Here is a 13,008-nt window from a genome sequence, read left to right as displayed (position 1 = left end):
CCAGTTGTCACCTCAGATGCAGTAGCATGCAGTGGTAGAGGCATCAGACATGGGGGAGTGACGTGGCACATGTGCGTTCTGACGTGGATTTTACTAGGGCTATGTGTGTTCAGCCCAAAAGAACAAGAGCAATAACCAGTGCAGGCAGTTCCACCCACGTTCTACTCAGCCAGAGCAGGGGCTGGCCTGGCGACCTGGCTCCGCAGGAGCCTCTGCGGATTGGTGTACACATGCCTCTTGTGGTGTGAGCATGACACCAGTGGAGATGGGTGCATAAAGCTGTGTGTGTTCACAGAACACAGTCCCCAAATATAAGCCAACTACTCCATCTGGTGCTCAACCAAAGGAAGACTCTTTTCTAAGGCTGGAGGAGAAATCTGGCTGTTGGACCTAATGAGGGGGGAACTTGACTGGTTGTAACTTTTGAGTGTCTGTGTGTTTAGATGTTATTTAAAACCCTTGATAGGAAGAAATCGCCAGGGGCACATGCACAGTAAAAAGGATAGGTGGCCTCGAAATAGTCTGTAATGTCAACAGAGAAAAATAAGCTAATAATGGAGCCGGAGAGAGAAGGCCCAGGGTAGTCACAGGTAAATAAAATAGGATCTTCAAGGTCCAAGCAGAAGAGTGGGGCAGGGCAGGGCAGTGAGTGTGCACCTGGCAGGGTTGCTGAACAGGAAGATGCAGGAAGTATGTGGGGCTGCCTCTTCCAATTATTTTTTTGTGATAAAATCTACATAAAATTTATCTAAAATTGGCCAGGTATGGTGGCTCAGCCTGTAATCCCAGCACTTTGGAAGGCTGAGGCGGGTGGATCACCTGAGGTCAGGAGTTCGAGACCAGCTTGGCCAACATGGCGAAACCCTGTATCTACTAAAAATACAAAAATTAGCTGGGCGTGGTGGAACATGCCTGTAATTCCAGCTACTTGGGAGGCTGAGGTGGGAGGATTGCTTGAACCTGGGAGGTAGAGGTTGCAGTGAGCTGAGATCACGCCACTGCACTTCAGCCTGAGTGACGCAGCAAGACTCTATCTCAGTTAAAAAAAAAAGATCTAAAATCATTTCAAGTATATAGTTCAGTAGTGTTAAGTATGTTTACATTGTGCAAACAATCACCACCATCCGTCTCCAGAACTCTTTCCATCTTGCAAAACTGCCATCCTGTTTTCTATAGCAGCTGCACCATCTCACCTTCCCACCAAAAGTGCACGAGTATTCGTTTCTTCGTATCTTCACCAGTACCTGTTTTTCCCATTTTTTTTTTTTTTTTTTTTTTTTTTTTACTGATAGTAGTGTGAGGTGCTACTACATGGTTTTGAATTGCATTTCCCTGGAGATTCATGGTGATGGGCATCTTTTCATGTGCCTGTTGGCCACCTGAATCTCATTTTTGGAGAAACGTCTTTAATTGGGTTTTTGAAGTTGTTTGTGTTCTAGATATTAACCTGTTAGCAGAGAGATGCCTTGCAGACATTTGCTCCCATTCCACAGGTGCTCATCACTCTGCTGTGGCCTTCACCGCACAGGTGTTTTGATGCAGTAGGGCTCTTCATGTCACTTCCTAGACCTTATACACAGAGAAACAGGATCCCGTGTTGCTCAGAGCCAGCCAATTTTGAACTTGGTTTAGGCACTTTAGGGGCAGATGAGAGTCTGGGGAAGATGTGACATGGTGGGCTCGTGAGCCACTTGGTGCAGATGACCAGTAGGCGGTTGGACTTACGGATCTTGACTTTAGACAAGGCATAGACATGTAAATGAGCAGAAAGATCTGGAAGGACATATACCAACCTGAAGCAGTAATGTCTGAGGCAGTATCAACAGACACTTTCATTTTCCCCATATTGTTTGAATGTTTACGGTAAGAACATGTCCATGAGGAATAGGGAGGGCAATCTCAAGGCTGAGTAGATCAGTAGCTCTCAAGCTTGCCGGCATGTTAGGACCGCCGGGTCCCCTCTCTCCGAAGGTGTCCGTCATCGGTCTGGGCTGGTGTGCTGAGCGATGGTGTTTTTAGCAGCTCCCTCGTGCCTCCGATCAGCCAGGCTCGAGAACCACTAAATGAGCTCTACCAAGGAGTGTTTCCTTCAGAAGCCTGATCCTAAGAATTCCAGGGGCTCCTTGGCCAAAAGGCAGATTCCTCAGCTCCCCACTGAACAGGCAAAATCAAGACCCCAGGAAAGGGGCTTACAACTCTGCGTGTTGCTGAGGAAAATCTGGAAACCCTAATTTAGAGTCCTTTCGAGTCCTGCCACTTTTGAACCAGAATAAACTCACCATCTACCTGTACTCTGAGCTGTATTCCTTTAGCTAAAGCAAGATGTGAGTTTCTAGAAAAATAAATTGTTCTTCTGCTTCATCCCTGGTGTTTTAGGGGGAGCTGAATGGGCAGAAAGGCCTTGTGCCCTCAAACTTCTTGGAAGAAGTGCCTGACGACGTCGAAGTCTATCTCTCTGATGCTCCATCCCACTACTCTCAAGATACACCAATGCGCTCAAAGGCAAAAAGGGTAAGCAAACCTATTTAGCCTTTTAAATCTCTGTCCCGTTCTGCCATATGTGGTTTAATACAATCTCTGCACTGGTATTTTTATATCTTGGGCCGAAAAGCATATACCCTGATTTTTTTTTCCTCTGCCCTTCCATTAGAGTTGTGCCTAAAAAATTCTTAATTCTAAATCTTACTCATTTTACAAAAGAAAAATGACCCTTTCAATTCTAATCAATCTGCCTTTACTCACAAAGAAATGTCCCATCCTACATTATAGAAACACATCTCAGTTTGATCCAGAATGAAAAGGGGATGGCTCCTCTTCAGATTTGGTGGGCAATGAAGGTTATTTGCCCTCTGTTAGGATTTTAGTCTCTTCACAGGGATCCAAGGGCTTCTCAAGCATATTTAACTATTAGATTACATTCATGTTTAGTATCTCATTTTTATTTTATTTCATCACTGCAAGTTTTTATATTATATTTTATATATATATATTTTATTTCTTTGCTCATCTGCTTGGAAACAGAAGAAGAGTGTTCATTTCACACCTTAATCAGGCAATGTAGCCTTCACGTAAGTGAGCAACTGAAGATACCGATAAAGATACCAACTTAAGCTACCTTAAACGGGCCAATGTGGTAGACTTAAGGCTTCATTGTGGGGTTAACAAAAAAAAAAGATAAAAAGAAATATGTCTCAAAAAATTATTGGACCTAAATAATCAGAATATTACTTGGTCTCAGTTGTAAAGCAACTGAATTTATAGTGAAGCAAATCATCTTTAATCATCATTTCCTACTATGTGCATTAAGACTATTTGAAAGGCCAACATTGGGAACATATTTCTTCACAAGCTGTGTGTTTACATAGAGCTGCATATTGCATTGTTAGCCACTCTTGGAAAAAGCACAACCTAACAAACATGTTTACTATAGGAAGTTTGACTTGAGAAACTTAACCCAAGGTCAAGCAGATGAGTAGTGAACACAGGCGATCGAGTGTTGGCTCTGAACACTCCAAAGGCTGGCTTGAACGGCCAGCACGTGTTTTCCTTAACCCTGCCTCTACCTTACCAGAGGGCTATGCTCCTCCTCAAAGCACAACCTTCTGTGAGAGAAGTTGCTGCAACACGGAGTTGTTGGTATACCAATGCAATACTAAGTTGAAGCACGCAGCTCAAACGATCGCATTAGATGGAATAGATGGTATCTTCAGGTGTGCTTTGGGATGCTTTACTAGGTGTTTTCCATTAGAGTTAGACCTTGATTTTAAATCCAAGCAAGCTTGAAGCCCCTTGGCTTAGAGCATTTGCCTGCTGAATACTGAACACTCCCATGGCAAGAGTTGCTCTGGAGGGAGGGCCGGAGGAATGCTGCTGCTCTGTCAACGCAGGCACATGCTTCGCTGTAAAAGGAAGCGAGGTAAAGTCGTCCTGTAACGTATCAGAGCAAAAGTCTACCCCCCGAAGCACTATTAAGCGCTTAATGTATACTGAAATACTACCATGTGCTGTCTACTGAGGAAAATTCATGTTCAATTATTTGGAAATAATGCAAGCATCCACTAAGGGCCTTTAAGCTTTCTTTGATTGTAATTAAGGTTCATTTTAGTTTTTTTTTTTTCTTTCAACCAGTGTGCCATCTCCAATACTTCTATAGTAGACTAACCAACCCAGGAATGCACTTTAACAATATCAGGATTTTATATAACTAAATAGTTTCCAATACAACAAAATTCCCTTTATGAACTTTTGCTCTTTAAGATTACTGATGGGTACTCGGCCAACTTTACTATCAACCTAATTTCAAATAATGTCTCCCCTGCCCTTAGTCTTCATTTACGAAGTGAATTATTACCTGCCTTAGCTTTGCCAAAGCAATGGCCATCCCGCACTCCCTTGAGACAGAGAAACGGAACCCACACATTTGTGTCTGGGCCCTCTCTCTGGCGTGCCGTGGGAGAGGACCTTTGCTTCTCATGGCATACTTTAACAACTGAAAGAACAAAGGAACCCCTTGACCTTTCCTGGTGGGAAACGGGGACAGTACGATGTTACCAAGTGAATTCTGTTGTTGGCGCTCACACACTCAATAAACTGTAACACTGTACCTACTAGGTTCCTCCTGAGGGTTCAGGTACAGCAAGGAGAGCTCCATCCCCCACAGTCCATCTCCATTCGGGGTCACCTACGTCATCTATGGGTTCTGGTAGTCCTGGGAGAGGCAGGGAAATGTCCTCGAAAAAGAAAAAGGGGCTGCTTTCCAAAGGCAAGAAACTGCTGAAAAAGCTGGGTGCAGTGAAATGATTCATGTACTTCCGGACAACTGCCAAATCTATGTAATTTTCTTTAATTCCAAACTAGGGCTTTCATGACTCAAGTACTTCCTAAAAAAACCCAATCTTCTCCCCTGACACCAGTAGAGAAATGCACTTTTGCACTACCATCCACTTTAAACCAACCTCGAGAACAAAGAGGAGCGGTTGCTCTCTGTCACCGCTGGCAGTCCGCTCTCATTGTCCAAGCTCTGATTTGGGAGGTGGGAGGGGACGTCTTATTAACAAACAGGGGGGCACATAGCTATCACCTGTAGCTCCCTCCCTACCTGTAATTCCAGTCTTTGTGCATCTGTCATCCGCCCATAAAGGAATGATTTTCAACCTTTCTCCCTTCTCAAAATGCTTGCCTCATAATGCATAACTTTCACTTTGACTCTGGTCTTGAAATTCCTAGTTTAATTCGCCTTGATGTTCTGCCTTATAAATGCACAATGATTTGTACTGTCTAATAAAAACACAGTGTATACTTTGTACGTGTCGTGCATTCAGTGGTCTTCATCCTCACTGACACAGTGGTTCGAGATCAAGTTGTACAGGCTGTGCATTTTAAGATACTAGTTTCAGTCTCTCAAAGCCAGCCAGGCTACACACAGAAAATGTTGACTCAATCATTCAAAAAAGTGAAAAGGAGAGAAAGTAACTTTGTTTGGTAAAACACCAGTACTCCAACCTTCCAGAAAGCCGCTAATCTTCATTGCTTTTAATGTTCTATTTTGTGGCATATGGTTTTCTGTTACTTCCGTTGTCAAAATGCCATACCCAAATACACAGCAATGAATGGCACACAAGTAATCCACATAATGCATAAGCCACACCAAAAACATGCTACATTTAAATCTGCTCCAAATGAGTCCATACCCATCTTCATCATTGGCATTCGAACAAAAGACTTACAAAGTTGCTGGCAGATGTATTTGATGGTTACTCTTTTGTAATTCTTGTCCACTTGTAAATTGTTTTTACTCTTTATACATACTTTTCAGACTGCCTTTCTTTTGTAATTTATGGACGGTTTATAAATGAATGACAAAGCTTTCCCCATTGTGTCTTCAAAAACTCTATTATAAATTGTAATATAATAGTATGTGGTAGATTTATTAAAGGAAATCCATGTGTGGTTAAGCTCTGTGTGAGTGTGTGCATGTGCACAGTTAGTGTAAAATATTTTCTAGAAATAAAATTTGTTATTTTATACAACACTGTTTATTCGCTTTGTTTTAAACATTTTATCATAGCGGGATAACCGAATTCCTTTCTCATATGTTTACATTATGTTTACAAAAAGCTCCATAACCTTACCGTTTCTGGGAGTATGTTTTTTTTTTTTCCAAAAATAATTTTGGTCCATGTTTTGGGAGCCATTGACAACACATTGTGACACTCTCATACCACCGGTAACAGTTCAGTCAGTGACAAACAAAAGGTCATTAGCACAGAGTCAGTATACGCACTTCCGGGATGAATTCAAACACAAGTTAATTCACTCTGGCAGCTTTAGAAGTCAAGTGAAATTAACGAACAGCTACAGCAACATAATACAACAAAATATAACTTCCCAAATACACAGAATTTTCCTAAAAGCCTTATTTTAGAATTCTCCAAATAACCAGATGTCTATTCAAAGAAAAGAGGTAAAACCAACACACTTTTATGGCAAGATGAAAATACAGTTCAAGTACATAATTTCATGAAACTATAATTTAGCTCATAATTGCTACCATAATGTTTTTACCTACCGTATGTATAAGAAAAGTTGAAGAATTGCTAACAAAAAGTATCCAGAACCAATGTTTCTCTAAATTTTTTGAAAGTATTTACCAGTTCCCCGAAGTATGAAAATGTAGGCAAACGTGAAGTAATAATGAGCTGGTCTTAGCTTTTCTCCCCCGCTCCCCACCCCGTTTTATAAGTACAATTTTCCTAAAAGCAAAGCACCCATCCTGAGGACAACAAAGTGCTTAAGTCACATTTAATTACTCATTCGAGCCCCAACTCCCTCCCAGACTGAGCTGACAGCCACTTCAGCCATCTCCCTTTTCTAGTGATAAGATAAACCATGTTTTGCTTTTGTTTTATGACCGAAAATTGCGCCAGAGTTAGGAAGCTCTCCATTACCAGTGTGAGTGTAATTTTCTGTCTTCACAGGTTAGTCTAAAAGTCAAAGCCCAAACTGTACAAAGTACTCAAAGAACAGAAACCATTTCCTCTTCCAGTTCGAGGGCTTCAACCCTTCCTCCCGCTGCATCTAAGGAAGTGGGTGCACACCCAGACCCCAGGAGCGCCTCCCCACATTACCATCCCTTTGCCTCTGCTGCTCCCCTTCCCCCGCCAAAGAAAACAAGTGATTCTTTGATTCAGAATGACCTTCCCATTCTCATCCGGACCTGCAGAGGCACAATTTTCACTGAACCACCAACAACTATACCTAAATTCTTAATTTTATTTTCTGTTATGACTTTCCTATGTATATTCAAAATAAGAAACTCTTGCCGAATTTTGTTTTGCAGTCACTTCTCATTCACATAAACATTTTTCTATTCTCTTGCTAACACTTTTCAAATAAACTATTTGCTTAAACTAGAACACAAAACTCCTGTGTTCTGCCAAATGAGCTTTACTGTATTTTCTTATTCTTGAAAATTATTTAAAGCTGCACTCAAAAAAAAAATGCAAAAAGCCCCAACTTTCCATAAATTTCTACTGTACTTTTTTCTGTGGCCCTGAGGTAAAGGAGGTGTGGCAGTGATGAACGTGTCTTGGGAAAAGTTCTGCTAAATAAAGCTTGTTTGCAGGTATATTGGCAAAGACTAGAACTCAATGGAAGCTTTTGGGAAAAGAAAGAAAACTACATTTAAAGCCTCATTTATATTAAAAAAAAGATATACTTCTAAACATTTTTAATTTTGAAAAGAAAACCATTATTATGTGAAGTGCTCTTTCATGTGGGTAAAGAAAAAATATGCAGCTATCCCCTGGCTGGCTCGGTGCACCTCCGTGTACAGGCTCACTGTTCCAGCCTGACTTCAGGCCCTGGTGCTGCCAGCTGGCACAGCCCCTTCCTGCAGCCCCTCTCATCACACAGAACTGATGCCTGGGACTAGCAAACAGTATATAGAGCTTATGGTAGAACAACAATAACCAAAGTCTCTAAAAAAGAGGATGAATCAAGTGTCAAAGTGAAATTAATATAAGAATGCGAAAGACATCTGACCCTATCTGGAAATACTCCACGGAGCAGGAGGAGCTATGCAGAGAGACGGCTGAGAAGGCCCAAGTACGGGCTTTCCACCCACACGCATGGGAGGGGCCTTCTCTACCTTTAGAACCTCACCCCAAAGACGTCAATAGGGAATCCGTAAAATACAGACAGCAAACATAAAATGCCCAACTCCGCTAGCTGAATAAATAAAAACTAATAACGCAAAATTTTTCTGCTTCAAAGTTACCCAACATCCAAACGTGAAACCGCTGACATTGGGGAGGATGGGAGCTCCTGCTGTGGGGGCTGCAATCTCTATTGTGTGTCTTACGCACTTGGCCCGGTGACTTTCTAAAGCCTTGAACGTGTGTGTTTATGTCCTTTAACTGAATCTCATTTCTAGGAATCCAACTGAAAAAGGAGGTATCTAGGCAGGGATTTAAGAACTAAGAAATGCATCACATTATTATAACAGCGAAAAGTGGTAAATTCACAAAAAAAATCCCATAGTGGTCTAGTGAAATGATAGCTATTCTTCACAACATTCAATATTCACCAGGTCACTGACGCACACACGTGATGACGGTAACTGGGCCATCACAATATTCAGTATTCGCCAGGTCACTGATGCACACATGTGAGGATGGTGACTGGGGCAAAGGTGCGACTGGTCACAGGCCCCCATCAGGAGTAGCATTTCTGTTAAGGTGCAAAGACCCCTTACGCATGCCCCATGGGTGTCGCAGGTGGCCTGTCTGCATCCTCACCCCTCTCTGGCCCTTCTCCATTTTCTCTGACACTCAGACCCTCTGCTTGCTTGGCCTCATCTACTACAGCTGGTGTCTGCCTCCAGCCTCGTGACCATTCTGTAGTTCACAGTCCCTATTCCATTTAGTTACCAGAAGAAGAAGATACATGTAAATAACTATACAACTTGAAAACAATAAAGCTTGTTTCTAGTCCCTTCTTAACAGCCTTCTCTGGGGATGGCGTAGGAGGAAAAGGGATGGGGGAGGAGAGGGTGAAACAACAACACTGCCTTTTGATAGCATTTGATGAGCAGTCTCCAAAACAGCTGCCTCTAATTTTCCAATAAAATCCTTGTAGAGACAGCTGGACGTGCATCAGATTTGGGGAATAAGCACCACACAGTGTGAGGGAAAAGGAGAGAGAGCAAGGCCCCAGCGAGAATTCGCAGCGCTGTCTCACCCACGTTGTTCCCGAAGCTGAGCCCGTCAGAAGGCAGGTGGTCTCACCTTGGCGAGAACCCGGGGCTCAGCAGCCCTTCCTCTTCCTCAGGCCCACGTGCTGCTGGTTGTCCTCCATCCAAATCAGCAACTCCTGAAGAACTTAGTAGGAAGCAGGGAGAGAACAGTGAGACACACGCAGCCATTCTAGGGACAGCCCTGGAGTACAGTCCACACGATAGAAGAGGGGAGAGAGGACAAGGGCCCCAGGGACAGCACCTGCTGGGACTATGATTTTCCATATGTGCCAGTGCACAGAGAACCATGTGGGGAAGGCAGGAGGCTTCAAAGCAGTGAGACAGGGACCAGATAACTTGTGCAGGCAGTGGTCCTGGAGAAGAAGCTGCTCAGCAGGTGAGAGACAATGAACAGGTCAAGCCAGCCCACCGTCTAGCCCAGTGATGGGTGGGCTGCATACAGCCCTCGCCTGTTTGAGAGGAGAGAAAGAAAACAACAGAAAGAAAGGGAGAAAGGGAAGGAGGGGAAGAGGAGGAGAAAAAGAGGGAACAAACCAAACAAGGGCTATGACAAATGAGTTTAGAATAAGGGGTAGGGAACAAGACAGGAGATCCTTGAGTCAGAGACAGAAGACGTGCTCAGAAGCAAAAAGACTATACCTGGTAACCAGCTGCCCAAACTCTAACTCTGAAGGACCAAAGTGAATGGGACCAGGTGATGCCACACACACAGGTGGCTGAATGAGCAGGAAACCTGGGCTCCGGGACCCCCAAGTCCTTTTTACTGGGCAGTAACCTTGTCTGACTTTTGCCCTGAAGCAAGATATTATTTTTATGACCCTGGCCTTGTAAGCATGCCTGCCCTCTGCTCTGGAGGGAGACACATCTCTATCTTCTGGGGCAGTCTGCTGTACAAACATCCTCACAAAGATCGTCTGGCCAAAGGTAGTACTGCTTCTCACGAGACAGGCAGAAGCATGAGACAGTGGACCACTGTCTCACGGCACTATTTTCAAATGTATTACATTCCAAAACCTGGAGATGAAGACATCAGAACATATTAAAATACCTATTCTCTCTGCAGTACTAAGGGTACGAAGCTGAGTAACAGAAAAAAACTCGTTACAAAACTAAAATACCAGTCACAGTGCTAATCAGACTGAACAATACATCACAAAATCACAATTAAGCTTGGTTACTATTTTTTAAAAACTTGGGGTTCATGTTAGGAGCTCTGGTTTCCAACAAATTAACCCTGGCTACTAAGTGGAAGTTAAACTATCAAATGGCACTAACTTAGAAATTTTAAAAAATACACTTCTGAAGAATTTGTGGATCAGCTCCATACAGAGAGAGCAGGATTACAATGAAACCATGACAAGCTTGCAGGACACAGGGAAAGCAATGCTTCAAGGGAAATGTACAACTTTAGACTAGAAAAGACACACTAATGAACTTAAGATACTAGATAGAAAAGATAACTGAAGAAAAGAGATAAAGAGTAGAAGCCAGTGACACAGAAAACAACAATACGACGTTGATGTGAACTAACTTTGAACGAGACTAGAGGAAATACATCGGGAAAGATTGATCACAACAAACAGAAGACACTAATAATACTTTTAAATTGAAAAGAGAACATGATCATACAGCCGACTTTATAAAGATGAAGTATTATCAACTCTCTATTAATACATTACAAAACCCAGAAAAAAACAGACAAATGCCTGGCAAAAGTGTAAAATAATGAAACTGGTTAATAAAAAAATTGAAAGCTTAAAAAAAAATGGTAAGTACAAATGAAACCAAAGTAATAGTTACATTTTTTTCCACAAGAAAGACTTCAGGCCCAGAGAGTTTAACAAAAAGAATCCTACCAAATACTCAGATCATCCCAATCTTATATAAACCCTTCCAAAAATAAAAAAAATAAAAAGACAACACCCTTCGAGACATTTTAAGAGAAGTGTATACCTGGATACAAAACCAAAGATAGTAAGAAAATGAAAAACTGTAAGCCCATTTCGTCATGAATATAACTGTAACCACTCTAAACAAAATGTCAGCAAGCAAAAGCCAATGGCATATTACAAAAAAAGAACCAAGTTAGTTTATCTCAGGAATGCAAGAATGATTGAACCTGAGAAAATCTTAAACTAACATGAACTCTATTAACAGAATAAGAGATAAAAACCATATGATCATCTCAATAGATGTAGAAAAACTAATAAAACTCAACAGAAATGCCTTTGAAAGCTCTTAGATAGCTGTGAATAAAGTGCTAATGTGGTAAAGGGTGTTTCTCAAAATCCTAGAATGGGCGTCATCTTAAATGGAGAAAATGTAATAAAGTGAAAGCATAAAGATCGGAAAGGAGAAAACAGAATTATCATCAGAGGACACAACTGCCTACATAGAAAACACGAAATAATACCGGCAAATCATTAGAAATAAAAGTGTATTAAAGCAGCTTGATGTAAGAGCAATATTAAAAGCTCAATTACATATACTTGTAAAATTAGAAAATATAATCTTTAAAAGAAAAACATTTACAATGGCAACTCTAAAAGCACTTAGGAATCAATCCAACAAAAATGTACAATATCAGTACACAGAAAACTATGAAACTTTATGATGGAAGACATTTTAGAACTCAAATAAATGGGAAAATAAGCCATTTGGAGGATGGTAAAACCTAAAATCATAAAGATCGTTTATTCTCCCTACATATTCCTATAGATTCTGTGCAATTTAATAAAATCTTAAATTTTTCATGAATGTCACAAATAAATTCTAAAATTCATATGGAATCATAAAGGAACATGTCCTACCAGACATCAGGATGTAGGTAACAATGGGATGCTGATACTGGAATAGATCCACTAACTGATCAATGACAAATGGCCCTGCACATTTATGGGGCTTTGATGTGTGTGTGAGGTTTAAATGAAAGATCAGCAGAAATAAAGAAGCCAGGCAAGGTGGTGCATGCCTGGAGTCCCAGCTACTCAGGAGGCTGAGGCAGGAGGATCACCTGAGCCCAGGAGTTTGAGGTTGCAGTAAACTATGACTGTGCCATTGCAGCCCGGCCTGGGTGACAGGGCGAGACTCAAAAAGAAAAACCAAAATGAAAAGAAGACACTCTTCAGGAAAGGGAAGTGGAGGTGAAAAAGGACTGTCCATTCCATATGGAGAAAAGGAAAACTGTACCCTTACTTTAGACCATACAAAAATCAACTCAATCTACTCTAAAGGTTTAAAGTTTTAAACTTCTAGGAAAATAGAGATGAACATTTTCTCACTTTGGATTAGAGCAAAATTTTAAAACACAGGAAACTCTGTAAAAGAAAACTGGCAAATGTAGACAAGGATATGCTGTAAATTTTATTAAGTTTAAAACTAAAAATAAATAGTAATTAATACTGACACATGTACATTTGCTAAAACTTTTTCAACAGGCAAGGGAATAACTTCAACAGCATCCACTTTGGCAGCAGTGAGGTCAGGGGACTGGAAGGGGTGGTGTGCATGGGTAAATGGAGATGGGAAAGGGGTGGTGTGCATGGGTGAATGGAGACGGGAAGCGGTGGTGTGCATGGGTGGAGATGGGAAGGGGTGGTGTGCATGGGTGAATGGAGACGGGAAGGGGTGGTGTGCATGGGTGGAGACGGGAAGGGGTGGTGTGCATGGGTGAATGGAGACGGGAAGGGGTGGTGTGCATGGGTGAATGGAGAAGGGAAGGGGCGGTGTGCATGGGTGAGTGGAGACGGGAA

At 41.8% G+C, this 13,008-nt stretch overlaps 2 protein-coding genes across 2 annotated transcripts in view; one reads left to right on the top strand and one right to left on the bottom strand.

Moving 5' to 3' along the window:
* The window catches only part of RIMBP2 (RIMS binding protein 2), a 234,357-nt gene extending 228,331 nt beyond the window's left edge, over window positions 1–6,026 (top strand). The window contains exons 20-21 of the mRNA XM_017867548.1: window positions 2,377–2,511; window positions 4,612–6,026. Of these exons, the coding sequence (XP_017723037.1) occupies window positions 2,377–2,511; window positions 4,612–4,800 (324 nt within the window). The 3' untranslated portion in view covers window positions 4,801–6,026. The remainder of the gene's footprint in view (window positions 1–2,376; window positions 2,512–4,611) is intronic.
* The window catches only part of PIWIL1 (piwi like RNA-mediated gene silencing 1), a 65,439-nt gene that overhangs the window by 3,949 nt on the left and 48,482 nt on the right, over window positions 1–13,008 (bottom strand). The window lies entirely within an intron of this gene.

Source organism: Rhinopithecus bieti, unplaced genomic scaffold, assembly GCF_001698545.2.
Source record: "Rhinopithecus bieti isolate Rb0 unplaced genomic scaffold, ASM169854v2 scaffold_3615, whole genome shotgun sequence".
Lineage (NCBI taxonomy): Eukaryota > Metazoa > Chordata > Mammalia > Primates > Cercopithecidae > Rhinopithecus > Rhinopithecus bieti.
Note: the sequence above shows the minus strand (reverse complement) of the source record. Positions and strands in the feature narration are given on the sequence as shown.